This window comes from Lygodium microphyllum, chromosome 4, assembly GCF_053477565.2.
Source record: "Lygodium microphyllum isolate KBCC chromosome 4, Lygodium_microphyllum_v1.1.10, whole genome shotgun sequence".
NCBI classification, from domain to species: domain Eukaryota; kingdom Viridiplantae; phylum Streptophyta; class Polypodiopsida; order Schizaeales; family Lygodiaceae; genus Lygodium; species Lygodium microphyllum.
In genome coordinates, this window is record NC_141138.1 from 21,531,109 (window position 1) to 21,554,208 (window position 23,100).

A 23,100-nucleotide genomic window follows, 5' to 3' on the forward strand; every position below is an offset into this window, starting at 1 on the left:
CTTGCTTTACCAGCCCCAAACGGATGCACCAGCGACAATAGGAGCATCAAAGACTGTGATCTTCAGGAGAAAGTGTATCAGCAGCAATTGCCAGCTTCCCAAGGTCAATAATATGCAATCTCCATCCCCAAAATGGTCTCCAATGGCTGGGAAATGGCCCCAAAAGCTGGCAGCAACAGTCCAACACCTCTTCCTAACAACTCCAAAAATGAAAAAACGAGATTTCCCTCTCCCTTCAGCCCTATTTAGCCGTTCCCCCACTTGCATGTGAAAGTTTTGCCAAGTGGCAGCTTTCTTAATCCATTTTCAGCAATTTTCAGCCATTTAATTAATTTTCAGAATTAATTAATTCTGAAAATTAATTCAGCCCTTAATCCATGCTCGGAAAATTGATCTTGCCCAACCAAAAATTAATTGGCTAGGCTGTTTGCAACCCAAAGTGGTCCCATGTATTAATTGACCCTTGGACAAGCATTAATCCATTAATTAATGCCTAGTCCCTAGTGTCACCATTGACACTTAATGGCCAATTAATGGTCCTAGGGGCAAACTGACACCAAAATTCACCTAGAATCTAACAAATGTAACTTGTTACAACTTTTGCCTTTGACACCCACCTTTTTCACAGGGTCCTTCGGCCTTCAATTGTGAAAAAGTAGCTTGCACCTCACATGTGCAACACGTGTGCATCTTTTAATTGCACATTTGATTAATCCTTTAATCAAATGTGAAATAAACATAAGCAAAGCATCAAAATTTCCCGTCCTCGTGACAGACCACCCCCTTGAAATCCTTGGAATCGTCCTCGATTGCACTGTAATGTGTCAAAGAAAACAATACTGCACTGGAATTTTCACAAGGTATCATAGTGAACACAACATTGGCCACTGTTGGCTAACTATCTCATATGCCCACCATTTGCTGAAAATTTCCAGCAAGCATAAAGCTCAACAATAGTCCAGAACTGTCGCCAGAAACTCCATTTCCCCTTGCTGATCATCATCATCTTTCTCCATCGAGGGTCCAACATCTTGGCCTTCAACCACATTTTCAGCATGTTGTCCATGATTCATGCCTTGTTCAAGATCAGACATTGCATTTCCTACTTCCCCATGTGAATGTGCCTCATGAGAGGCATCATTACTGCTTGATTGCATCCCACTGTATGAAGACATCTTGCTGTAATTTCTCAGCTGAGCACAAAGATCAACACTAGCACAAAGCTTTGGCTTGCAATCAGGTGCCTCGGGCCCACCAAATCAAGAGATTTGATGTATCCCGGCAATGGAACCATGAAACCAGCCTTCCTTCTTGGAACGGGTGGTGATAACTTGATTTAAGAGGTAATTACAGCAATAAATAAATGCACATAAAATGAAATACACACTTTACCATAACATTCTTGGACAGTAGACTCCCTGTTGGCCCCAAAACTGGCGCCCCTTGCGGTATTTATTTAGCTTTCATTCAATTGGAAGGAGTACAACTTGAGGTTCTTCAATCTTCTCTTGCTAACCAATTGCTCTTGCTGTCATAAATGACCAGCAAGCCTTTTGGGTCATTTGCCCCTTGATTCACCCAGGACTTCTTCTCCAATTTGGCCCTTGGCTGGCCAAATGCTACCCCAAATCAATTCGGGATGGGCTGGCTCTTGAAATCCCTTGATAATCTTTAATTATCAGCTGTTGATTTCAGTCCTTTGAGGCTTCAATCTCTGGCATGGATCCCAAGGTGGCCGCTAAACCCTAATTTCTGTTGTAAATTAGGATTTACTGCAGAAATTACAGATCAGCCCACCAAAAATGACTGAGATCTCCTCCGAATGGCTGAGAATTCCTGAGAATGGCTGAGCCTAGGCTAAAGGAGATGAGAGAATGCTGTAAAGAGAGAAAATTTTGAGATTTGTCTCGAAGAATTGATCAAAATCATTTGCTGCCCTGCTGTACCAGCCCCAAACGGATGCAGCAACAACAATAGGAGCATCAGATACTGTGATCTTCAGGAGAAAGTGCATCAGCAGCAATTGCCAGCTTCCCAAGGTCAAGAATATGCAATCTCCATCACCAAAATGGTGTCCAATGGCCCCAAAAGCTGGCAGCAACAATCCAACACCTCTTCCCAACAGCTCCAAAATGAAAAAACGAGATTTCCCTCTCCCTTCAGCCCTATTTAGCCTTTCCCCCACTTGCATGTGAAAGTTTTGCCAAGTGGCAGCTTTCTTAATCCATTTTCAGCAATTTCCAACCATTTAATTAATTTTCAGAATTAATTAATTCTGAAAATCAATTCAGCCCTTAATCCATGTCCAGAAAATTGACCTTGCCTATCCAAAAATTAATCGGCTAGGCCATTTGCAACCCAAAGTGGTCCCATGCATTAATTGACCCTTGGACAAGCATTAATCCATTAATTAATGCCTAGTCTCTAGTGTCACCACTGACACTTAATGGCCAATTAATTGTCCTAGGGGCAAATTGACACCAAAATTCACCTAGAATCTAACAAGTGTAACTTGTTACAACTTTTGCCTTTGATATCCATCTTTTTCACAGGGTCCTTCGGCCTTCAATTGTGAAAAAGTAGCTTGCATCTCACATGTGCTTCTTTTAATTGCACATTTGATTAATTCTTTAATCAAATGTCAATTAAGCATAAGCAAAGCATCAAATTTTCATGTCCTCGTGACAAATGGTGGCCTTGTCTTCTACTGAGGCCAAGTAATGCATGTCAAGAAAAGTGATGAGATGGTATGCATTTATACCAGATGAGAGAGATAGTAGGGTTTACGTGGAGAAACATTGAGTAAACGGCAAACACTAAGTGAAGAAAACTTGGAAGAAGAGAGAATAATGATGAACGTTGAATCATGCTGATAGATCTGAGCAAAGCTTTGAGATGATTGCACTGTCCTGGTGATCAGGTAGCAACACCTGAAGGGAAGCTGCACAGTGAAGGGAGTGAAATGTAGTCCTTTGGGCATTCAAGAATAGAAGTAAATGCTGACTGGTCATTGGTGAAGGACAGTTGTAGAGGGAGCGGGATGCAATCTTCAGGTGCCATCGCAGTGGAGGAAGATAATGACCAACAACTCGAATCAAAACCAAATGATTGTGAGACAGCATGGCGGCCTATTGGGATGCAAAGCATTGATGTGGCTAGTGTTGAGGACTTGGTGGCAGCCAAAATGCAAATGTTGATGATGAAAACGACACCTCCAAGAGTGGGGTGTCTAGTCCAGACAAATGCAAATGTAGACCGTAGTAGAAGGTGCAAACATAGATTTTGATGATGTAGATGCAAGTGGGTAGTAGTCTTAGAAAGTGTGGTGGCGTGGGTGACAACGAGGTGATGATACCAATAGCTCTAGATGCAGTGGGTGGCCAGACAACTCCAAACAACAACACTTGAACCACTCCTGTGAGTAGCATCCACCAGGTGTAGGACAGATGGAGAAAGAAGTGTCGATTTCATGAGAGAAGTTGACTAGAAGTGTGTGAGAGAATGTGCTTGATGAAGAGAGTCTTTGCCCTATTTATAAGCACCAGGCAACCTCGGGTGGCACCCTAGAATGTGGGTGCACAACTCTTTTTGGGGTTGTAAGTGTGAAACCAGAAGGAATAAAGGAAAATAAATGGACTTAGTGAATCCCCTCTTGGGCCCAAGAAGATGCGCTAAGAGATGTGAGAGAGAGAGAGAAGATCCACCTCGTAATCCAAGTGTTCTTTCTAAAAGGAGGCTTGTAGTGAAGAATAGTAGACAAGATGAGTTGATAGGGCTTGAAACTCCACCTTGGGAGAGAAGCTAGAAGCTCTATGTCTCCATGTTGGAAGGAATATGAAGGCCTAGCCCAGTCATGGCTAAAACATCCAAGGCCCCAAACTAGGTAGAACTTGTAGATCTTGGTTATCAATAGGTGAGATGGCATGGCGACTCAACCACCAGGTAAAGGGTTTTCTATAGGGTGTGTGAAGGACCACACAATGAGTATTGATCCCCTTTGAAGCTGGAGGAATGGGATCCCCCTCTGAAGTCGAAGAAAGATGATCCCCCTTGGAAGGTAAAGAAAGATGATTCCCCTTTGAATCCCCCTTTGAGAGAGAGAGGGACCCTAAAAACTCATGGCTCATAGCCTCTAGAATGTTTGAAGACGAGGGAGATGCCACCGGCAGTGCGGAAGAAGTTATATGGGGCTCCAATGAACTAAGAGGTTGCCTCTCGAAACTAAGTAGAAGAGGTTGCCTCTCGAAACTAAGTAGAAGAGGGATGGAGGGAGGGGTAGTACATAAACTCCTTGATGTATGCATTAGAGTTAGTGTTTGTGGAGCCATACAAGGGAGGATGGGAAATGGGTAGCTCCTGTTATGCCATAGATTACTGCTCTAGCAACATGTTGGCTAGTCCACACAACAAATGGAAATGTAGATTGCAGCAGAAGGTGCAAACGCTAATGCTGATGATGTAGACATGGGTGGGCAGCAGTCTTAGATAGTATGGTAGGTTGGGCAACAACAAGCTGATGACGGTGACAACTCTAGATGCAATGGGCGGTACTAGGCAGACAACTCCTAATGACAACACTTGAATCACTCCCGTGAGTAGCATCCACCAAGCATAGGACAAATGGAGAAGGAAGAGTTGATCTAATGGAGAGAAGGTGTCTAAAAGTGCGTGAGAGAATGTGTCTCATGAAAAGAGTCTATGCCCTAGTTATAGGCATTGGGCAATCTCAGGTAGTCCCTTAGAATGTGTGTGCCTAGCCCTTTTTTGGGGCTATAAGTGTGAAACTAGGAGGAATTAAGGAAAGGAAATGAACTTAATGAATGGGTTTGTCAACAGTGTGTGGCAAGTTTTGCCAAGTGGCAGTCTTCTAATCCCATTTTCTAGCATTATCCAACTTATTTAGTTGATTTTTAAAATATTAATTTTGATTTAATTGAATAATTATTCTAGTGCCAAAAAAATTTGATTTCACTAGCTAATAATTAAATTGGCTAGGCCAGTTTGTCTCCCAAGTGTGCGTGAGTAGTCATTAACCCTTATATTGGCATTAATTAATTAATTAATGCCAAGTCTCCAATGCCACCATTGACATTACTAGCTAACAAAAGGGTCTAGGCCTAAATCTGGCACTAGGTACCACCTAGTACTTGTTAAGCATAAGTTATTACAACTTTTGCTTCTGGCACCAATTGATATCTTGGGGTCTTGGGTCTCACACTGTGAAATAATTGACTTGCACCTTATATGTGCAAGTCACATTTGGGCATTTATTAACTTTTAATCAAATGCTAAGCAAAGCAATAAAATCTCATGTCCTCGTGACACTTCTAAAGGAGGATTTATGTCTATTGCTTGCAGGAGGCTCTCTACCCCGTGCTTAGACTGATGTATTGATGTGCTCTTTCTTTAGAGTGGCTTGAGTTGATTAGATCATGACCCCAACCTTTACTACCGGTTGGAGAGTTAGGAGTGTGTCTTGGTCATCCTTATGTGGATACTTTGATCATTATAGATATCCACACATAGGAGGCAGACTAGTGTACATGTGAGATCTTGCACTAGGAGTTTAATATGACCAATGTAGGTATCCTCCATTTCTTCCTCAGGTTGGAGATCTATTAGATAGCACAGGGTATTTTTTTTCTTAGTAGAGATATATATCCATTTCTTAGTTTCTCTTAGTGTTTGGTATGGACACATGTAAGCCCATTTCTTGCCCCATGGACCGAGAGTCCAAATACTCTATTGTAGGTAATCCCCTTCCTAATGCTACCGTGGCTCCAATTGGGTTGGAGATGTCAACACTCAACTTTCCACTATAAGTTTTGCTTTCTTTTTTGGATCAAGAGCTCTCTCTTGGGAAAGCAAGAAGCAGCCTATAGTGGCATTATCATCTATGGAGGTTGAGTATCATGCCCTTTGCTCTATTGCATAGGAGCTGATATGGCCCATTGGGTTTTGATGGAGATTGGCTCTTCAATAGGACCCATAGTGCTATGCATGGATAATCACAGTGCCTTGACTTTGGCGAAGAACCTCGTGTTTCATTCCCTCACAAAACACATTGAGTTTCCGTGCCATCATGTTCAGGAGTGGATTGTCGATTTTGAGCTAGCAATGGTCTATTGTCCCACTGTCCATAGAGGACAATGTAGTAGATCTCTGATCGCTTCATGAATCCTCTGTCTTTGGCTTCTTTGCTTCTCATCACATGAGTTTGTTGGGTCCTCAAACACTCCCGAGGATCTGAGAGGAGCATTTACATTCTTGTATTTTCCATGCTTGTCATCTCCTTGTTGTGAGCTCCATCATAGTCCGAGTGAGATGAAGGTGCTTTTAATTGTTCATGCATTTCAGTTTCCAGCCCTAGCATTTCAGCGCATTTCAGGTTTCAGTGTATTTTAATGAGTTAATACTGCCAGAAGCTGAACTGGTTCACATGCATTTTAGTCTCAATGGAACCGGTTCCAGTGCACAGTGGAGGAGGCTGGGGTGACCTGATTTAGCAGGCCGGCTGCATTAATTGCAGCTGCCTGCATCAGGTTGACTGCAACTGCAGGTTGGCCATCCTCAAGGGCAGCTGCTATTTATAGCCAGCCCCCAGCCAGCCTTTCCTCATCCTGTTGTGCAGGTTTCAGCACTCTCTCCCCATCAGCCTGTATGCGTCCCCTGTCATCAGCCTGACCTGGTGCTCTCACTGATGCCTTAGGCTGTGTGCAGGGACTGTTCGGTCCACATTGTATTCAGCATTCCATTTTCAGATTGGTGCAGATTTTTTCCCTTCTATTCTCTGCCTTCATATCAAGTCTCTCTTCCTCTCTCTCGGTCTTCATGTTTGTTCTTCCACTGCACTCTCTCATAGGTGTGTGGTGGGGTTGCAGATGGCATGCAGCACCACAAGTACATTGGCACACAGGTGGATACAATGGGAAACTAGGCACAGCAGGGGCTGGCAAGCACAGGTCGCATGGAAGGCGGGGTGGGCTGTGACAGTGACAGCAGCTTACTAGGGGCTTGTCAGTGCTCAGTTTCCACAGCCTTCAGACAAACTTACTGTTTTTTAACAGCATCACATGCCAGGAATTAGATCAAGATTAGCAAATCTCAAACTTATTTGAGATTGCTTGACTAGATATTGGAGTTAAAGTGTTAGAGGACGAGTCTGATTATAATTTCATCCATCTCTGTTATCTTACAAAGGAGCATCTCTCTTCACAGAGCTCAGCACTCGCTAGCTAAACAGGTGTAGCCTGATTCAGAAATTGCTTGGACAAGGGGGTAAGAAATGAAGATAGAATCCTAGTCATGTTTCTTGAACCTCGCTATGCAAATGCAATTTGTCATCTTACCTGATTTGGCAATTTTTTGAAGCTAGACTTCTGTTCCTCTTTCTTGAACTTCAACAAAACTTTTGTAGATTGTTACCTGAATTGAAAACGTCTCTCAAAATATCATATTTACTGAGGTCTGGGAGTTGTGCAATTTTTGGTCAGTCTAAAGGACTATTTTCAAGCAGGGTGATGCTGAATCATGATTAGGTTTGAAGTTCAGTTTTTCAGAGTTTGTTAAGAAAAGCTCTATGCTAAAAAAGTTTTAGTGAGCAGCATATAACGTGTGTATGCTAGTTCATTGCAGAAACTTGTGGATTTCTGTGTCATTAATGCTGGTGAGCTCTTGCGATCACCTACTGGGAAAGATGTTATATATGAGGCAAGGCTATTCGTATAATTGTGCTACTTCTTGCATACTTTTCTGCTTTATCTAGAACATTTTGGCAACTAGATGCCTTGCCTCTGTAAATGCCCGTGAAGCTTTGAATCATTTTGCACAGGTGGCAAGAGGTGGTGCTGATGGTATCCTTTGGCATGTTTTACCTGATGGAGTCTCGAGAGTTCACAGAGCAATTGCAGAACTTGCAGCACAACCTCGTGCTAGTGGTGCCACTGACCAAGTTTCACAAGATGAACATGTGTTTGAGCACTATTACTCCAGTCGATCAATACGGACATTGATCAAGGAACCAAGTGTAACTGTGCCTGGTGTCAAAATTTCATCATTTGCATCTGTGATTTGGAGAGCTGTATTGAAGGGACATTGCAATGAATGGGTGAAGGGGCATAGGTACACGTCATCACATTATAATGCTAACAAAGTATAGCCTTTTAATATTTACCATGAAATGTTTTAATGGAGTGGTTTGCTGTTTCCAATGTTGCAGCAAAAAAATAGTTGCTGCTTTTCAACACTGCCCTGATGTGAAGGTGAAAAAGTCTGCTATGGTTGAGCTTCAGCCTCTCATAGACTCTGGATTGCTTGAAGTGAGGTCTGTACCTCCTCAAACACATGGAGTGAAGAGGAAAAAGATATCGAAAGATGAAACCTGATGGAGAACTAAGGTGACAGGGAAGAAAAATTCTTCTGCTTGATTGACCAAAGAGCTCACGTGGAGAGGGAATATGCTAAAATTGGTGCTGTAAGTGAAGATCACTTGGGCAAGCACACCTCACTCGCAAACACCGAATGATGGCCAAGGCACTTCCAATGATTCCAGATACTTTCCTATTGTGGTTTATTTGGTGTTCTCTTGTCTAGGCTTCGAAGATGACATCCAGATCGCCTCTAGGAAACTGGCCAGTGTTGGCACTAACACAAGGATTTGCTTGAAGGTTATGGAGCATTTAGCACGTTCTGTTGACAAATGCTTACCATTAGAGAGCTTACAACAGAGTCCTCTGGGCATTGCTTGTGGATTGTCCACTTGCTACCAGGGTGGTGTGGAGAACAAGTTAATGTATTGATTTGGGCAGGAAGAAAGGCTATGGCAACAGTTTGGCACGGTCAAAAAATCAGTATGAGAACTGTGCTGAATACGCAAATTGTTTGGCTATGAAAGCTAATAGCAAACTTGATACAGGTGTTTGAATTGCTTGTTCTTTTTCCCAAAAAATGATGTAAGTTTTGGCTTTGTGATTATGCATGCCACACATGGGTGCTTGCATGCACCTGTTGGTGGCATGTGCATGATCTAGGTTATGCATGCATGCTTGGTGGTTGCACTCCCTGTGGAGCACTTATTTGCAAACGAAGTATTACAAAGCCATTCCAGCTATCGAGACAGTTTATCATACGCCATGTTCCAGCCCAGGTGCAAAGTTCTTGCTGAATACATTGCAGTTCCTTGAAAATATTTGGATTCTCCTCCATCTTCAAAGTCCTTGCAATCTACAGAACCGATCTTCAGTTCCAAGTTATCCCAAGTATTAGGGCATTCGGTTTTTCACCAGGTTGATATTCCTTCACTAGTGTACTTTTGGGAGATTTCAAAATCAGTTAAAACCCGGTCTACTATTACTTGTAACTGTAACGTGTGTCAGCTGAAGACGTGGATGTGTTATAGCAGCTTTTATTTGAAAGAGTACACTCCATGGGATGTAGAATTTGACAAATAGAAACGCAGTCTACCTGAACGAAAACACCCAAGCTAAAGTTAACCTAACCGGCACAAGGGTCTCATATTAACATGAGATTGAGGGTGGTGAGAGTCCAAAATACTTGTTGGCTTTGCTTAGTGTCATTCTTAGCTGGGCTGCTGTACCAGGTTGATGTCCTAGGAAAAGATCGACTCTTGGAGCATGGCCTAAAAGAAATGAGAATTTGTTTCTCTAATAGACAGTGGTAGCTTAGATTATTTTCATTCTCTGTGATAATGGAGCTTCAACTTACAGGCATCTCCATGTCTCAACAATAGAATGAGAAGTCTGCCCCCAGTCTTATCCAATAGGGATCATTACTATGTAGCTTTCTCTGCGTAGTGAAGCTGAGTCATCCAATCCTTGACTGTAGTTGCGGCTCTTCAATGATGAAAGAAGCGGTGATGTGTTTTGTTCCATAGAACAGAAATCCTAACGTCTGAGGTTTCATTTGCTAACTAAAGCTCGTTTAAGCTGTCGTGTGCAAGGTGAAGTCATTTTCTTCGGATTTTTGACCTCTTGAGAAGGCCTCATCCCTTTCAAGACACCGGGCTGAAAATACTTAATTCATAACCTTGTGTTTAAGCTTTTGCAAAGTTCAATCCGTTGCTAAGCCGTATTCTTGATGCTCGCAATTTTGGTTCCTATAGCAGAGTTCAGGCCTGGTTTGCTTATTGAGTGTAATTTGCCCCTTGTATCTTTGTATGATTATAGCCTCACGGAGCCCATCTGGTGCAGACCTTGAAAGCTAGTTTGTTTCTCCATATGGATATCTTGTGCCGTCAAATCTGGGTGAGACGTGTGACTCAGGTCCTGTTGGTGTAATCTATGGCATAGGCCTGTAAGGGTGGATGTATAGCCTAGCCTATACATGCACAAGATAACATGTCAGTAAATGCAGTCTTAATTACTGTGCAGCAAGATTAATGTGCATCTAGTATTCATCCCCTTGGGCAATACACAACGTAAATTGGGCTATTGCAACATCAAAGGAGACCCTAACCATTCCTTACTTACGGCCCTTGGGCAAGCATGTTATGCCTTGTTGATTGTTCTTGGCATGTTGCTTGATTCGAAGTTGAAAGAGAAAGCAGGTTGTGATTAAGCCAAATGAGAAAACAATTCAGACTTTTGGGGCCTCATGATTCCATAAAAATGAATGCTATGGGAAAGACAATATGTAGCTCGCTGTTGTTGTACAATTATCAACCTTCGTAGATGGCTTGTTACTATAGTAGAGAAAATGTGAGGAGTCTTTGAATACCTTTATTGTAATTTGAGAGCTTAAGTTATGGGTAATCTTTGAGGCAAGAAACCATTCATTGAAGCTTTGGGTTGGAGAGGAAGAGAGTGATCAATTCATCAAACCATAGGTTTGTGGTCTTGAAATTGTAGTTAGTTTCGTGCCCCACATTGGAACCTTAATAGTGTGCCCCACAACAGATCCTCATAGTGTGAAGCTATTAGCCTTGGGGGTGTTGGTGCTTCATACACTCACCATAGAATTGGGTTTGATTCTGAACTAGAGAAAAATGTGAAACTATTAGTCTTTGGGTGTGTTGCTCTTTCATACAATGACCATAGAATTCGGGTTTGGTTTTGAATTAGAAAAAAATGTAGCAGTGGGTGTGGTGTGTTGTGACAAGGCAATCTATGTGACTAAACTCTTCTGATATGAGTTGCATGCATGATGTACATCAGTGGTCATGAAAAACCAAGGTATAGTGTCGAGTGATTTGTAATTGAAACCAAGGTTTAGTGAAGTGAATTGTAATTTAGAGGTCAAGCATTTTGTACAAATTCAAAATCAACCTCTAAGACTTCCAAGAAGATTTAGAGAGGTTGTGCAAATGCCATTTTAGTTCTATTTTAGAGAGAAGGTTTTCAAGTTGATTAATTTTAGTATTATTTGAGGGTTGCCATGCAAAGCCTTGGAGACAAACCAACAAACTTCAAAGTTTCGATTTTAGGGTTTTTGAATTGGCTCTAAGAAATCATTTGCTATGAACACCAATATAGTGTAGATTCATTCTTTCTAATCTAAACACACCAAATATGCATGGATTATTCATCACAAGGGCTACTTTTCAATTTGGTGTTGAAGTGGATTAGGGAGCGACTATGAGCAATATATTATGTACATATAGTTTACAATATGGGTTCTTATTTTAGGGATTCAAGTTATCCTTTTTGGCTTTGATTCTCAAGATGGATTGATTTAAACCTTCATATGCAAACTAAATCCTTTAAGGTAGGTTTTTGTTAAGGTCCAACCAACTTATTTTGTTATCTTCTCTTTTCTAATGGAAATCAAATCAAGGCTTGACATAAGGAATTCTTCTTCCTTATGAGCAATAGGAGAGGCATATAACAATTTTCCTCAAGATTGTTTGTTTTGCTTTGCATTAATGAACTTTGTTTCTCAATCAATAGGCTAAACTTATTTGTATAATAGTTGGAAATCTTGTGACTTTACTAATAAGATATATTTATTTCAAATATGAGAATGCTTATTCTAAAAGCACGTCATAGTTATCTTCGTGAGTTCTAGCTAACAAGGGTAGCCTTTATTGGAATTATTGGCTACCCAAACGTTTGGTATATCTATGACAATAATTGCTCTTTTCCATATAGTGGTAACATAGTTCCAAGGGCGTCTCTTGTGAGTTGGTCATACCCTCAAAGGGCTTCATAATGCATTTCCTAGAGGTGTCTTAGTTGAGGATGTGTTATAGCTCAATTGTAACATAAACACTTAAAAAAATATGTGACATTTAGCGACCAAGTTAATGTTGCAATTTATTGTTCGCTTGGCACAAATTTGACATTTTCAACATGATTACACAATCATTCAATACAATATTTGGTACTTAGGACATTCGATGCATGGTTTTGTTGCTCTCTTGCATGGTGTCTAAATAAAATTTATTGAAATAGGATAGAATTGAGCAGTTCACTAAAAAAGTTAGAGTGGAAGGGTAGACAAGCTCATCAGGTCAAACTCGCAACACTTTCTTCCATTCTTTCTCTCAATCACCTCTCTCAATAGCGCACTCACTCCCTCACTCACTCACTCACTCTCACTCTCTCTCTCTTTGCCCCTCTTTGTGTCTAAGAGCAAATTGCATCACTTTACATCGGACACAAAAATTTGCAATACTCTCTTTCCATTTCTGCTCTCAATCACCTCTCTCAGTAGTGTGCACACATGCATACACACGCGCGCACCCACGCACACACACGCGAGAGAGAGAGAGAGAGAGAGAGAGAGAGAGAGAGAGAGAGAGAGAGAGAGAGAGAGAGAGAGAGAGAGAGAGAGAGAGAGAGAGAGAGAGTCTCTCTCTCTCTCAATTGTGATTGCGAGAATAGAGGTGCATTACAATATTGATGGAAGAAAGTACTATTATTTTTAGCCAAATTGCAATTCTAGCAGACAAGCCAACATATGCCAAATTCATGTTATATTTCCACTTATCTTGTGTAAATTGCAAGATCTTAAATGCATCATATGTGTTTATATCATGATATTTTTCTTTAATTACCTAATATCCATGGATTTCAAGTACACAAAAATCCAATAGATCGTGGCCTTCAGCTTTTATCACCTGCCATCAATGGGTTCCAGAGATAGGAAAATCCATCATTTCATGCACTTTCCCTTCAATCATCTCAGGTCAATGGATTCCAAAGATAGTGTTGACTAGCATGTATATGTGTTTGCTAGCATATAGATGATTGCTAGCTAGCATGCAATTTCATGTTAGCTAGCATATAGATTTTTGTCATGTGGCATGCATGCATAGATGAGATTCTTAACTGGCATTTAGGTTAGTGCTGACTAGCATACACGTGTGAACTAGTTAGCATTTATGTTATTGTTTATTAGCATATATGTTAGTGTCAAGAAGCATACATGTGATAACTAGCACACATATGATTGTGGTGACTAGTAATGTGCATACAATTGATTATGGTGATTACTGAGTAGCATACAAATGATTGTGATCATCACTTCTAACTAGCATACATGATTGTTAACTAGCAAATTAATTTAGTATTGTATGCTAGTTAATAGTCCTATATGCTAGTTAGTAGTCATAACTAGTCTCAGTCCTATATGCGAGTTAGCGATCATAACTATTCTGCTAGTTGACAAGTCCTGTATGCTAGTTATTAAGCAATCACCATAATCAATTTGTATGCTAGTTAGTAGTAACCACAATCATATGCATGCTAATTAGCATGCATTCATATAAGTGCTGACCAGCATAATACAAGTGTTTGTTAGCAAATTGTCTACTAGGTAATAGTCTTGGCAACACCAATTTCATGTATGCTATTAGTAGTCACCACAATCAATTATATACTACTTAGTAGTCACCACAATCATTTGTATGCTAGTTAATATGCATTCATAGAAATGTTAAGTAACATACATGTGTTTGATATCATAGTGTCTCCTAGTTAACAGACATGCGTGCTAGTTAGTAATCTCTAAAGTCTCATATACGCTATTTAGCAGTAACCAAAATCAATTATATGCTAGTTAGCAGTAACCACAATAATCTATTTGCTAGTTAACATGCATTCATGTAAGAGTTGACTAGCATATATGTGTTTGCTAGCACACTGTTTACTAGTTAACAATCACGTGCTAGTTAGCAATCACCAGTCTTCTTTATGCTATTTAGCAGTCTAATCAATTGTATGCTTAACAAATTGATTGCTATATTTAGCAGTCTAATCAATTGTTAACAAATATGACGTGTACTGTTTAGTACTATATAGTAGTATATTAACTAGCATACATGTGGTGGATAGTTAACTAGTACGAACATTGATTGCAAACTAGTAAACGAGTTATTGATGGTGTTTAGCATTACTTAGCTACCACTAGTAAGACTATTAGTTAGCATTCATGTATGACTCTTACGCTGCATATAGAAAGCTATTACCTTGCAATCCCCATACTTATATGGTGTTTCATTTGTAGATTGAATTGTTTCATAGATTCAAAGCACGATATCCAAAATGAAAAGTTTAATTGCAGTGGAGGATAGATATACATGATGCTGTGAATATCATATTCAGATGTCTTTCTTGAAGGATGCACTCAATCACATGTGATCTCAAAGATTTTGTCTCCATGTATTTCGATGTTCATGAAATTGTGAGAGGTATGTGGGGAAGATGGTGCCCATAGAACAATCTCATCTCCAAGGCATACTTTTAATGCCATTATACAACTATGGAAGTTACTAGTTTGTCCAAAGATAGATTAATGTAGTATTGGAATGCTATCCTTTGGGAACAAGAGAGGGGGGTCCTTCCATTACTATGAAGATATTTTCATATGTGGAGACCATACATAAACATGGAAAACAAAGAAAGCGAAAACATATTTTTAAACAAAGAAGATGCAAAGTTGTGAGTTCCTTGCCTTGCTAAAGTTGAAGCTCAAGTTCTTCATTACCCACAATTACATTGCTTGATGGCAAGGCTAGTACTTTAAAAAATGCATTCAAAATTTTCTAGATAATATACATGTATTAGTCTATGATTTTAAAGAGCAAAATGAGATCTAGTCTATGCATTGGCATTCAACCCAAGTGACCATATTCGTACACATCACTTACAAAAAGAAGGTCGGTGAACTAATCAAAATTGTCTACTTCTTCATTTTTTATGATAAATTTCACGACACATTGTGTGGGTAACATTGTTTTTATGTTTAACACTTCAAGTGGTTGCAAGAGTAAGGAGTAACAATAAATGAGCACTGGGTGTGGTCAAATGTTGCTACTTCACAGTTTAAGGCTTCCAGACTATTTTACTATGTAGCAACATATGTAGGGTTAACATGTATTCAAATGAACCATTGCTTCCAATGAAAGCTCACATTTTCTCTTTTTTATATGTTAATCTTCTAAGGACCTTTACAAGAAGGAAGCATTGTTATCCAATCATGGAGCTTATAGATTGTTGGATACCATGTATTATCCTCTTTTATACTGTATCATATACATGCCTATATAGAGTTAGATGGCCGCCTAGAACAAGCCAGGGAAAAAGAACTCTGAGGTATTGAAAAGAAATGAGGTAGCAATGAACCAAAGGTAATGCAAAATGGAGTTTGGAGGAGCTAAGGTATGAAAACAACGAATAAAAGGCTCATTTTCCCTCAAAATTTGCCCTAGTATAGCATGCCAAAGGCATATTATTATAGATAGACTCCTATGTTTTTGGAGTAATGTAATATCTATTTCTCTTATTTTGGAGACACTTGATGGGTATCTTGATATATTGCACAAGATGTATGATAATATGTGGAATGGATGCATGTTGTAAAGATCCTAAAGAAATGTATGTATATCTACTTGTAAATACAAACTTTTTACGATATACATTCCTATAGAAATATTGTTCTGCTATTCATTCATGTAATCGTATTCAACCCACTCCTCGTCACAATACATTTGATGAGGTAAAATTTAAATAACTCTGTGTTAGTTGTAGCATTTGGTTGTATTATGAACACCAATTTGTTATGCATTGCTCAACACATCATGAAACAACATGGTAATACTAGCATGGAACATGCGCTTTGTTGACACATATAACCAATGGCCATGAATGCATGCATAACAGAAGTACACCAAATGTCTAGTGGTAATTCTAGTAGAATCCCAAGGGTTATGAGTATGAATGGCATGCAAAGAGAATGTGTTAAGGATTCTTTCACAGTTCCATTTCACCTCCCTATTTACAACTTCGATCAAGTTCTCCCAAAAAATACATGAACATTTTCTCTACTTTGAAGGATACAAGCTTCGGCACCCTCTAACACATTGGCCCTACAAAAGGTAACTATATCAAGAGTATATTTAATGTTGTGACATGTGGCTTCAATTGGTCACGTGTTAACATTTTCTTAATCATAGCTCTTGCTCTAGGGTTTAAGTTATAGGATAAAACATTCAACATGTGTATGCTATAAAGGATCTTCACCTGGCACCTTTTATGTAACAACACTTTCCACCTCATCCAACACATTAGTCATAAATCTTTGGAGCAGATTGGAAGTCAATGGAGAAAGTACACAAGGGTGATTTGTTTCTCGTCAAATGTGTAGAGGGCCTTGTTACCTTATCTAGAACATACCAAGACAAACACTACATCTTGCTTTCTAGTACAAAAGATGGAAAAAGACTAAGAATACATGGGCACTTTTGGACTCTTAAGGAAAGCAATGATCACTTTATTATAACTATGTATTTAGAGAATGAAGATCCAAAGTGTTTGTCTGTAAACAAGAAATGGGCACTATTAGATGCAAGAGAAGCTCTTCAAGTTTATTTGCAACGATAAATATGAGATCTCACTTTAGGATTAATGGTGAATCGATTGGAAGAAGGGTAGAAAGAACTTATTCATGTGATAAGCTACCTCATGGAGGCATTATAAGATTTTAAAAGCCTTAAACTTACCACTTTTGTTAACTTTTTTGACGTGTCTTTTCATAACTCCAATTTATTTAAGATTAGGATACTCAGAATGGGACACATTCAATTATATATAACTAGACTTATACTCCGAGAAACAAATATAGCATTTTGAAAACTAACAATTCACAAGGAAATAAGAGAACAAATTAATAAATAAAAAATCCATTGGGCTTGTGTTGATATTTATTGGATAGAAAAGGTTATGTGCATATGAAAGGACCTCTTTTACATATTTTGTCTCACTCTATCCAAGCCATGAAGGCATAAAGAATATCCAACAAATTCTATCCATGTGGATGCTCAAGTTACTCAAAAAATAGTATAGAATTACAACATAATATTTTAGCAGTTTAACCAAAGATTCTTTACTGGGCTCCTGCAAAGGTCCTCCTAAGAGATATTCCATATTATGAATCCTTCATGGTGTTCTCTCGAGATCTTGTTTATGGATGTTTAGTTCTTTTTTTGCTGTGTCCTTTACACTCTCCTTGGCTTCAATATATGTTTTCGCCTTGGTATCCTCAAGGCTTTTCCTATCCTTATATTTTATTTTCCCTTATCAAGGCTTGAAGATGGTGGATAATCAAAAGCTTGAAGGAATATTTATTGCTTTGGCTCCTGCCATCAAGTATTATTTTTTTGGCCCTAAGTCTTTCTCATTGGATTTAAGATGTGTGAGAGTAGTACTGCTTTATTTGTATATGCCTACGAAATCATTTACTTGGAAAGAAAGCTATATGTTTGAGATAGTCAGTGCCTATAGAAAAAAATACTTTCATGAGCCAAAATTTGAGATGTAAGGAAAACAATGGTAGAAATATGATAATTCTTGATGCATAATTTTAACAGCAGGTGGATGTAGATTTTGTAAGAGTTATCTATATCCAAATAATGGAGTTGTTATCTTCTTATTGTCTAGGACCTTCGTTTGTACTCCAATGAGAAGAACCATCTAAGGATATGATAAATGAGTGAAATGTGAACCTAAAATTGACTCAGACTTGCAATGCACAGGGAGACAATTCAATCTTGTGTCGGATTGCCTCCTAGCACATTGTAGGGTCCAGGTGTAGAATTACACAATTTCTTTGTATGACATAGTTGAAGACTTTCCACTACATATTGATTTGATATGAATACTATATACTAAAATACATGATATTCTTGAGTACAAAATATACAATTTTCAACAATGCAAGGGTAGCATTGATATATTCACGAACATGTATGGCATTAATGACTTGGAGAGAATGAGAACTGTTTAAGCTAATACTATTGACTTAGAGAAAAGATAGTTTTTTGAGCCAAAATTTAAGATGCAAGGCAAATATAGTAGAAATGTGACAATTCTTGGTTTCAAAAAATTTTAGGTGGAGATTTTGACCATTTTAAGGCCACAATTGAGCTCAAAAGGCTATTTTGATATTTTTGAGTACAAATATGATCCCATTCTGAGCTTGGAAGTGAAACTTACGGCCCTTTTTGTGGTGTAGTCTAGGTAGGACCCTATGGTGCCCCCAAGACCAATTATGAAATTCAAGTATGGTAGACATACCTATAAAGCTTCTTCTTATTAAGAGCTACATATAATACTTCATGGTCTATTGAAATGCAAAGTTTGATTTGGTTCATTATACTAATAACCCTTTTGATAAAAAAAATGGTGATTCTTACTCATTGTGTGAGGGTCTACAACTCCAACTCAAAGACTTGAAATCCATGTTTCTACATAGTCTCTCCCAAAAGAGGAATTCTATTGGAAGTTCTCCATCTAGCCAAAATTCCCAGCATCATCTGGGACAGTAGCATCTTGGACTCAATTCATTGCTAAAAAGCTCTAGAAAAGATGGACTACTTTCACAAATCCCCTCACAGGTACCCTCAATCCCCATACTATGGTTTCTACAAATGAAAAGGCTCCAAAAGAATTGTTATGTGAAATACAATGCCTCTATGCATCTCTCATGGATCAACATTAGCTTGTTGACCATAGTAAAAATATCCAATGAAATAATTATCTCTTTCCTATACTTCTGATGAAGAATATATCATTTGGTTATGACCTTGACTTGCTCAAAATGATCATGAAGCAAGCCCTTCACAGCCTTCTACAAATACAAGAAGACTACATAGGGCAAGTGAGTCCAATCCCTCTATTCCTTGATGAAGTTCCTACCATGTAGCAATTGGAGGACTATTTGGACCAAGATGATGATTGGTGGAATGAATAAACTATTGCTAAAATTGATCAATATATTGAAAAATTGCAACAAGAAAGACATTCAAAATTGCTTCCCCAAATGCCCTTAAAGATCGTCCCTAGATATGAATGCAAGGATGATCTTCAACATTCCATTAATAATAATTATCATAGTAAAGTGTGTGGCGAAATAGTGGTGCACACCTAGGGTGATCAACTCCTTGCTTGGTACATCCATGATGAAGAAGTTTGAAATAAACTCTGCTATTCCATCTCTTCCTTTGATGATGACGGTGATAGTGTCATTGATGAATCTTTTTGCCCTTCAATCCTCATAGAACATTTGCAAATGAAGCTAACCAAATCAATGCTCATAGGTACACATCCTCTCAAAGAAGAGAAAGAAGAAATGCATAGTCATCTGATGATGAAGATACGAAACCGAAAAAAATGCTAAAGTAGGTATTTTCCCTATCTAGCCTATTGATGGTAAATCTCCTAAAGCTACATGATGTATGCCTATGTCTCTCATAAGCTTCTAGAAAAATCCATTGCTGATAGATTAGACATCATGAATGCTATGACACGTGGTTTTGTTGGAGGGTTACAAAATTGGTGGAATTCTATCCATATTGGTATCAAACAAGCAATTGCATGGGCCAACCAAATCTAGCTCACATTTTTTTTTTGAACTCCTGTTAGGAGAATCAATTGGAAGTAAACTAGATGATGTGTTTGAAGCTAAAAAAGCATTTGTGAAAGCCAAATTATGTGATCCTTGCTAATACAAGAAATATCTTATCTACATGAGACTGGTTACATAAATGCCTAAGCCTTCTTTAAAAGAGCCCAAAATGCCTGATGAGCACAAACACTTGGTATCCATGGGGTAGCAAGTGCAAATGCGTGATCAATTTGGTAGTGCCAATCCATAGGAACATGGGTGACAAGGCAATTATGCATATGCAAGCATGGAACAGCAAGGATACTTTGGTGGTGGTACCATTTTTCATGCTATGATTGGACAGTCACCGCATACAGGAATGTATGGCACAAAACCCTATGGTATGCAACAGCCAATGCATGACTCACAACACCCAATGTATCCGGGTAATGCAAGTGGAATGCCTAACCCCATGTATGGCAGCATAGGCATGATGCTTGGTGCACAAAGCGGGCCATATGTATATGTATTTGCAACCCCAGGGACTATTGGAGCATAAGGATTTGGTGTTGGTCATGTAGGTGCTTTAGATAAGGGTTGGTTTTTATACAAATACAACCAATGCACCCTTTTTGCAGCAACCCATTTATGATAACTTGACTCCCATAGGTCCGTCGAAGGACTATGATGAAGGTGGCAAAAGCATGAAGTTTGAGCCTTTCAGTGGTGCACAAGATAGGTTGAGAGCACTTGTTTTTATTCAGCAATTTAATGCAGCCTATTCTGGAGGCAACTTCACAGAGGCATCTAAGATACACAAGGCAACCACATTTTTGAAGGGAAATGCATTGCAGGGGTGGACTACACTTCTTATTCAAGGGAAGTCACGTACCACTTGGGTCCAGTTCAAGCAAATGTTTGCTTCAAATTGGTTGACAAGTACCTTTGAAGTAGACATTATGACAGCTTGGAATTAGTTGAATTCCAAAGATTGCAAGAACTTGGATTAGTACAATAAGAAGTTTTGGGATGCATCGTTGCCAGTTACTTCTTATCTTCTTATCGCACAATACCCCTCCATGAGTAGGTGGAGAAGTATATTTGTGGTTTGCTAGAGGGTATTCAGGATTTTTGCATTAAGTCCACTGTTTTCAACATGTCTTAGCTTATAGAAACTTGTACTACAGTCGACACATTGCTGTGTGGAAAGGATGCAGGATTCCACGATGATGATGCCAACTCACATTTCAAAGAGGCAAAGGCTGAGAAAATTGATAAATTTGAAAATAAAGCTAAAAAACAGGGAAAATCTGAAAATAGGGCTAGAAAGAGGAACAGATCACAGAGAAAGATGAAGGGCAAATAGCAATTGTATCCAAAATTTTCTATGAGATATTATGGGCCATTTCAAGTGTTGGAGAGGATCAGTGATGCATGCTATAGGCTGAAATTGCCTCCACACTGGCGGATACACAATGCCTTCCATGTGAGCTTGGTTAGACCTTTTCATGGAGATGTGCCAGAGGATATATTTGTTGAAATTCAGTCGGAGGTTGAAGAGCTCGATGAAATACTGGTACCAAAGCATATTTTGGCACACAAAGAGAGGAAGATCATGGGTAAGGGTTCCAGAAGGTACTTGGTGAAGTTTTAGAATTATTCATGAATGGATGCCAAATGGATGGAGGAGGATGACTTTGCCAAAAGATGACATACCAACGAGACAGTAGGGTTTGCGGGGAGGAACACGGAGTGAAATCGGCAAACATGGAGAAGAGAAGAGAAGAGAGAAGAAACTCTGATGAATGGAATGGTGAAGTTTTGAATCATGGAGTGAATGTGATACAAGGGAACAAGGGTGCCGTAGCACAAGGAAGATTATGAAGACAGCCATGAACCACGAACCGCAATGTCCTCCTGAAGGGGTGTGAGGATAATGGAGAGGTTGGAGAGAAGAGGTGATGGACTGAATGAATCAGTTGAAAAAATGCAAACTGCGGGTGAAGGGTTTCTCAACAAACTTGGCTGACCATCCTCAGTTGTTGCAGCTTTACCTTGATGCTTTCCAATTAGAGCCAACTTTAATTCTTGAGCTCAATCAGGCTCAGTAGAGTAGAGGTCTAGAGTATTACATGATGCTTGTGAGGGAGCTAGCTTCTCCGCTCCTCCATAATGGACAGCTCTAGAAGTAGTGGATCTCGAATGTATTTAGCATACATTTAGGATATTGTAGTTGAATAGTATGTTTTCCATGAGACCACTATTCAGTGTACAAGTCACTATATTTGATATGCAAATCAATATGGTTTTCACTGTAGCTTTGAAAATATACATTTGCATCCGTTATGCTTGGTGTGTAATCAGTTATGCTTGGTGTAGCATTAGTTAATGATCATCAGGGGTTGATTATCAAATGTTGGTTTTCAGCATATGATCATTGATATTCAATGGTATTCGGCTAGTTTTCTAGAGAGCAACATGTCTTATGATGCCATTGAATGCTTGGTTTTCGCTATACTATGGTTTGGTTTTGCCAAATGAGTTGAGTTCATGAGAAATTGACATGTCACATGATAATCCGACAATGTTTTTGAGGTTCTTTGTGAGTCTTATGTTATGTTATGTTGGCTGGTGATTTTTAGCATATATTGGGCATATGGAATGGTTGAATAATAGTGCGCAATGTTGTGTTGACTATGATGCCGTATGGAAATCCAATATAGTACTTTACTTTTGATGCATTTGGTAGTGCAATCGAGGATGATTGCAAGGATTTCAAGGGGGAGGATTGTCATGAGGACATATATTTTTTAAACCTCACTTTAACATATGGATTAATTTTTAATAATATGGTTAAGTAAATGTTGCACATGTGAGGTGTAATTGGGGCTAGAGTAAATTTACGACCCTAGGACCCAAGAAAATCATGGAATGTCAAAGGAAAAAGTTGCTATAAGTTATGCCGCACATGTACTTTGTGGTATCTGGTGCCAGTTGTTGGTCTAGGTCATTCATTTGGCTATAAGTGTTGGTTGGTGACACTATAGAAGTAGTGTTTAATGGTACCTAACGCCAATCTGATGGTTAAAGATGGAATGAAAGCTACCCAACCAATTTAATTATTGGCCATTCATATTATTTTTTAGGACATCAAAATAATTATTAGATTAATTTTTAGTATTTAAAGACTAAAAGTTAATATTTAAATAGGGATATTGCTAGAAAAACCATTTGGGAAGGCTGCCACTTGTCAAAAATGCC

At 39.1% G+C, this 23,100-nt stretch overlaps 1 protein-coding gene across 2 annotated transcripts in view; it reads left to right on the forward strand.

Annotated features, from left to right (window-relative positions):
• PUM24 (pumilio 24) overlaps positions 1-9,269 on the forward strand; it is a 54,983-nt gene extending 45,714 nt beyond the window's left edge. Inside the window, exons 14-16 of one of the 2 annotated variants that reach the window (XM_087675790.1) lie at positions 7,636-7,710; positions 7,832-8,121; positions 8,219-9,269. In XM_087675790.1, coding sequence (XP_087531916.1) covers positions 7,636-7,710; positions 7,832-8,121; positions 8,219-8,384 — 531 coding nt within the window. In that variant the 3' untranslated portion in view covers positions 8,385-9,269. The remainder of the gene's footprint in view (positions 1-7,635; positions 7,711-7,831; positions 8,122-8,218) is intronic. The other variant, XM_087675789.1, reaches the window with a different exon arrangement.
• Positions 9,270-23,100: the final 13,831 nt, after the last annotated feature.